Source organism: Caenorhabditis briggsae (genome assembly GCF_000004555.2).
Source record: "Caenorhabditis briggsae complete genome, chrIII, whole genome shotgun sequence".
NCBI classification, from domain to species: Eukaryota; Metazoa; Nematoda; class Chromadorea; order Rhabditida; family Rhabditidae; genus Caenorhabditis; species Caenorhabditis briggsae.
Genome location: NC_013490.2, coordinates 10,783,824 through 10,790,061, shown reverse-complemented (window position 1 = coordinate 10,790,061; position 6,238 = coordinate 10,783,824). Strand labels below are relative to the sequence as shown.

At 38.0% G+C, this 6,238-nt stretch overlaps 1 protein-coding gene across 1 annotated transcript in view; it reads right to left on the bottom strand.

Annotated features, from left to right (window-relative positions):
* The window catches only part of CBG03541, a gene marked incomplete at both ends in the record, with an annotated part of 9,292 nt that overhangs the window by 2,039 nt on the left and 1,015 nt on the right, over nt 1-6,238 (bottom strand). Inside the window, 11 exons of the mRNA XM_002646981.1 lie at nt 295-1,022; nt 1,315-1,479; nt 2,163-2,324; nt 2,512-2,793; nt 3,632-3,981; nt 4,031-4,117; nt 4,402-4,510; nt 4,566-4,633; nt 4,680-4,727; nt 5,449-5,570; nt 5,624-6,075. Coding sequence (XP_002647027.1) covers nt 295-1,022; nt 1,315-1,479; nt 2,163-2,324; nt 2,512-2,793; nt 3,632-3,981; nt 4,031-4,117; nt 4,402-4,510; nt 4,566-4,633; nt 4,680-4,727; nt 5,449-5,570; nt 5,624-6,075 — 2,573 coding nt within the window. The remainder of the gene's footprint in view (nt 1-294; nt 1,023-1,314; nt 1,480-2,162; nt 2,325-2,511; nt 2,794-3,631; nt 3,982-4,030; nt 4,118-4,401; nt 4,511-4,565; nt 4,634-4,679; nt 4,728-5,448; nt 5,571-5,623; nt 6,076-6,238) is intronic.

The following is a 6,238-nucleotide window of genomic DNA, read 5'->3' as shown; positions in this document are numbered from 1 at the left end:
GAAATTTGGATTTTTTTGGATTTTCAGAACGTGTTCAATCAGAAAAAGCTATTTTTTAAACTCTAAAATAGTTATTGTAGTCTGAAGTTTATCCATTCGCCTGTATTACCACGGGTCCGAAATGACGCGGAGCCGATGTTTCGCAATTTGCCGGACTTTTTTTGAAAAAAAATGACGAAATTAGTCAAAAATACATGGTTCCTCCGAGGATTTCGCTACCGTACCTAAGCTCCGCCCACTCTCAAATTACAGTAAAATCAATCCTCCCTCCCACTCCCTTTCTAAAAAACTCACTTATTAGCTGCCACCATGATCACCGGCACTCCAATCACCGTCATCCATACACATTCCTGCACCGTCCGTCTCTCTTCCTCTCCATCATCCTCCACGTCTTCCGTCTGTCTCTTCTTCACTAGTTTAATCTGCGTCGTCTCGACTCCTCCCTGCTTCCATCTGTTATCCACCTCTACAAACATCCCTTTTCGATCCAAAACGTGTTGACTGAGTCTTGGCTGCTGCTCCGGTGCTTCCATCACAACTGTTCCTTGTGTAGTTTGTAGGCTCTTCGGTTCCATCGGTCGGAGTACCGGCTTCTTCAAATCCATCGCCATCATCGGACGAGTGGTGCTAGCCGGTGTTTTTCTCTTTCTAGACCTTCCAGACTCTGCTTCCGACGTCTCCATCTCATCATCTTCCTCCTCATCCTCGTCATCGTCATCTGAATCACTAGACTCTTCCAGATCCACTTCGTCTTTTGACACTGGAACAACAGCTCTCTTTTTCACCGGAGGAGGAGCGGCGAACGTCGTCTTCTTCACGGGTTCTGGGACATCAGAAGACGTCGCTGCTGTCGTTCCACAGAATACCGGTTGGATTCGTCGTTTTCCATCTTTGACCACTTCGATTTGCTTGTTTCGCTCCTCCATCATTTTCTTCTCGTGGGCGCTTGCTTCCATTTCTTTTGGAGTCGTTTTTGTAGACTTGTTAGGGATGTTTGATGACTTTTGGGATTGATCGAGTTGCTGGAAATTTTGAGAATAACTATTTTTTTTATGCAAAAGGTCCCACAACGACAACTACCGTAACCGTAAAAATTGCGTTTATTTTCAGAGTTATTTTCTCGATTTTCGCTGTTTTTTTTCAGTCAAATTTTCTACTTTTTTCGGGGGAAAAATAACAGAAAAATCAATAAAAATCGAATAAATATAATCCGGAAAATAATTTTTTTTTGAATTTTCTGAAACTCCCGCCAAAAGCAGATGGTCAATTATGCTTTTTGATCTCCATCTGAAAAAAATGCTTTCAAATTTTAACCTTTCTCCGATTAACAATATCCTCTGGACAAGTGATAAACGAATTGTTATTTCCTGATAAGGAGTTGTCCAACGCATCCATACTATCCAAGTCATTCTCATCGTTCTGGCCGCCCGTTTCGTATTGTGGCGGACGGATCGAGTAGATTTGATAGCACAGATCGCTCTGAAATTTTTTAAAGGCTCCAAATTGGTCAATTTTGAGCAAATTTGGTGTCCAAACTTGAAACCTGTAATAGAAGGGCCCCCACACTGTCAAGTTTGAGATCAATTATCTCGGTTCCTATAAGAGACATCGATAATCCGTCTACTGATAAAATGTTTATCATAATATCACCGTTTTATCAGTTGGCACATTTTTGATATCTCGAACAGATATTGAGATAGATTGGCTCAAAGTTAAAAGTTAATGGGGCCCTTCTATTACAGGTTTTACGGTGAATTTAAGATTAAAAGGGGAAATTTTAGTCTGTTTAGTGTAAAATTAAGGATGTTTCAGGTCGGAAATGGACCATTTTAGAGCATATTTTATGGTCCGAATTGGGATCAATTTTATGCAAATTTCAGGTCTTTTCGATGTTGGAAAATTATTAATTTTCTGGCTAAAAATGATAATTTTTTGAGATTTTAGAGTCCAAATAGCCTGGATCGGGATCAAAAATTAGCAACTCTGAGTCAAATTTGAATTCAAAACTCGTCAATTTAGGCTCAAAAACAGCAAATTCGATATGTTAAGGTGTCAAAAAAGAGTGATTTTAAACTAATTTAGGGGCCAAATTAGTCAATCTTGGAGTTTGAATCCCTCGAGCTACCAGCTGATAGCATCCTTCAAGAACAAAAGAAATTTACCATGGCTTCATTCGTAATCATATCCCCAATAACGTTTTCCGATAGATTGATAACTTTGACACTTCCATCTTGTGAGCACGCCAACAGACTCCGCCCACACCATGCGAAATCCATAACCGTGTGATGGAAGATGTTATTGATGGCTAGAAGCGGTTTTACTGTCTGAAAATGGATGAATTATAGATACCGTACTTCGAGCAACTGTGAGCTCAATTATCTCAGTTTCTATTGGAAATATCGAACGTTTTTCAACTGATAAAATATAGCTGATATAATGAGAAATGTTTTATCAGTTGACAGAATTTTGATAACTCTCACAGGAACCGAGATAACTGAGCTTAAAACTGACCCCTGGAAAGATCCAAATACTAATCGATTTGTCTCTGGACCCGACTGCTGCGCATGTCAATTGCATTCGTTTTCCATTCTTCAGAGTCACGTCTAGAAGGCGGGGCATCGCACGAACACACGTGGTTCCTTTCGTGTGTCCGGCAAGGAATTGATCCGATTTCCAAGACTTTCGCTGGACCAATTTGACCAGTGGTTGTCCGTCACGAACGGCTGCAGGGGTCATCAGATATTTGCCATCCGGAGACCAATCCATTCGAGACAGCACCGTTTCTTCTTTACTCTGAATTTATTGAACATTGAATGAATATAGTTTACAAGGGAACCTCGACACCCAGATTTTGATGAAACTTCTGAAAATTTCAGAATCCGCATAATTTGTTTTTGATTTTTGAATATACCGTAAGACCTGTATTAGAAATGTCGGCTCTTCAATTGATCCAAGGTACCTCCGGAGGGCCCTTCAATTAGAGGATGCTTTTCCATTTTCCAATCCCCTCTTGGAGGGCCCTTCTAATAAAGGGACCTTTCTATAAAGGGGCCCTTCTAATACAGGTTTCACGGTGTCTCCCGTCTAAATGGAGGAAGAGTTGAAAAATGGAAAATTAATGTTTTTTTGGAAATTCAACTTCTTAAAATTTTGAAAGTTTTCCAAAATTTTTAGATTTTTAAAAATCAATCAGAATTTCAGCAATTTCAGCCTATTTTTAAGCCAATTTTCGACTTAAAAATAGAGAGAACACGCCGGGAATTTTAGCATAAAAATTGTGATTTTCCAGCTGGAAATGGTAAAAAATGGCTTAAACTCCTTTGGAGAAATAGTGAATTTTTAAAATTTGGAAAGTGGAAAAAATCGAAAATTAAAAAAAAAGTTTTTTTTGAGAAAATGCATGCATAATGTAATTTTATTGAATTCCAGATATAAAACAGCAAATTTCAAGGTCTGAAACGTCTGAAAATCACTGTTTTTGCATTCGGAACGTGATGTCAGGAGCTGAAACTCATATAACTTGACTGTGCGGATTCTAAAACTTCCCCAAAGGTATCTAGATAGGATTTTTTGAATCAATCCTCAACTTTTTTTTCAAAATCTGGATTCACAAAGGAAAGCTTGAAAATACCCCTTCAAAAGGTTCTGTAACTGATGTTACACACTGCCAGCTGTCCGTCGCCCAGAATCTCAATTTCTTATCTCCTTCCAAACTAGCCAAATACTTTCCGATCGGATCCCAAGACAAGCCTTTGACTGGCATCTGACAATCAGTTAGAACTGCAATCTGATCCGGTAGCTTTCGAGCGTTGTATACGATAATCCGATGGTCCAGTGATCCACTAGCCAGGTATTTTCCATTCGGAGACCATTCGACTGCCAAGACCTCCATTCGATGGCCACGTAGGACACAGCATTCTTTGTAGCGTTCGACATTCTGTGCACCGCCTGTGATAGAGCCAAGGGAGTTGATTCGGCCGACTGGAAGATGGGAATTCGATATTTAATATCTATTTAAGGAATAAATTACCGTATTCCCATACAGAAACCGACGAATCATCGGAGCCAAACGCGAATCGATTTCCATCCGGTGACCATCTACACGAGTTTGATTGAGCTGAAAAAAAATATATATATTCTGCTGGTATAAAAATTGGAGCTGTGCATACTTGTAAAATTCCGGGCCCGGGCCTCGAAATTCGGAAAAAAAAGTCCGGCCCGGCCCGTTACAAGTATGGAGCTGTGGCTTTGGCAGAAGGTCCCACAACGACAACTACCATAACCTAAATTTTTTTTTCTGGGTTTTTATTTTCTGAATTTTTCATCGATTTTTGACAGCGAAAAAACGTCTCAGACTACTGTAGCTGTCGTTGTGGGACCTAAAAAAAGAACGAAACTCACACTGCGATTCAACCTGGAACAGCAATTTCGGAACGTTTTCATCATTCGCTTTGCTCTTGCTCAGCACCGGCTCCATATTCCAGACAACAACCAATCCATTGCTGCTCATCTGGAAAATTATATTTTTCTTTTATATTTGGATATTTTTTGAAATATCTATTAACCGCTTTCTGTCCGCATGTGATGAATTTCTTGCCGCTGGGATGGCAATCGATCGCGAGAATAGGTCCGGCTGAAAAATTTAGCGATAAAAAAGTGAAAATTTGGTCAAAACCTACTATCATGGTGTACGAATGGTGGCTCTGTCACATAGCTATCACCCATATCTGATGGTTTCTGGAAAATTGGGATTTTAGACGAAAAATTAGAAAAATCAAAAAAATTATTAAAAATCCGAAAATTTTCGAAAAAAAAACTTTAGCTTTTTGAAAACCTTTAAATCCCTGGAATTTCAAAAAAAAACTGAAAATTCTAAAATTTCGACAAAATTCCAAAAAAAAAGTTTTTGATTTTGTATTCGTGAAATTTTCAGAAAATGTTGGAATTTTCCGAAAATGAGAAGCCTAAGAATGTTAAAATTTAAAAAAATAGTTTAAAAAATCTAACAATTACTAAATTTCAAAAAAACTGTAAAAATTCTGAAATTTCAAAATTTCAAAAAAAAAATTTTGAAATTTTGAATTCGCAAAATTTTCCAAATTTTTGGAATTTCCAGAAGTTTGGAAGCTTGAAGCTTATACATATTTGGAGAATTTAAAGAGTTTTCAAAAAATTTCAAAAAAGGGAAGACGGAAAAATTGCAATTTCGAAAAAAAAACTATGAAAGAATCCCTGGATTTTTTAAAAAACAAGTTTAATTCAAATAAAAATAAATTACAGGTCCAAAAACAGAATATCAGAAATATAAACAAAACGAATTTCCGACAAAACTTTATTTAAAATCTTATTTAAAAACCGCGAAGAATGAAAAGACGAAGTTTCCGTAAATTCTCAATAGGGCGCGAATTCATTAAAAGTCGTGAGCAGTTGCGAGGCGTTCGAAGACATCGTAGAAATCCGAATCGAGTGGTTGATAGGCATCACCCTGGCGCCAAGTGGTCGGGAATCCATCGAGAATTTTAATTTCCGGAAGAATTTGCTTCATTCGGTTGCGATAGGTGTAATCGGAGCTGGAAAATATATTTTTACCGTTTTGTCTTCTTTTTTTTCGATTTTTAAGCACCTGTAAATCGGATTCATCTCCAGCGTCAACGCAGTCAACTCCTTCATCTCCAATAGCTGATAAAGATCGTGCCAAGAATCGAGCTTATTCTTTCTGAGCATCAAATTTGCGACTCCTTTGAATTGTTCCACATTCTCTAGTTTTTCAATTATATTATCGTTCAAGTCCAACGAAACCAGACTAGTCAGCCCACTCAATCCATCGATTTTACGAATTCCATTCTGAGCCACACTCAACGATCGTAGTCCTGAAAGTTTGTCGAGTCCTTCGATGACTTGAATCGCGTTTCCTGGCAGACTGAGCTCTCTCAACGTGCTCAATTCGTCCAAATTCTCGATTTTTCGAATTTGGTTAGCGCCCAGAAAAAGACGTCTCAACTTGCTCAAGTGTCCCAGGTTCTCGATTTTTCGAATTCGATTGTCTCCCAATTCTAAATACTCCAGACATGTGTTCTGAAAAAGATTTAGTACATTGCCAGTAAACAAAATCGCTGTTAAAATTTAAAAAAATCAATTCATAGATAGTCAAGTTTCCACAAAAAACCAAAAAAACAAAGGCAAATTTCGTTTGAAAATTGTAAAAAATGGACAAATTTGTTAGGAAAAAAACGAGACT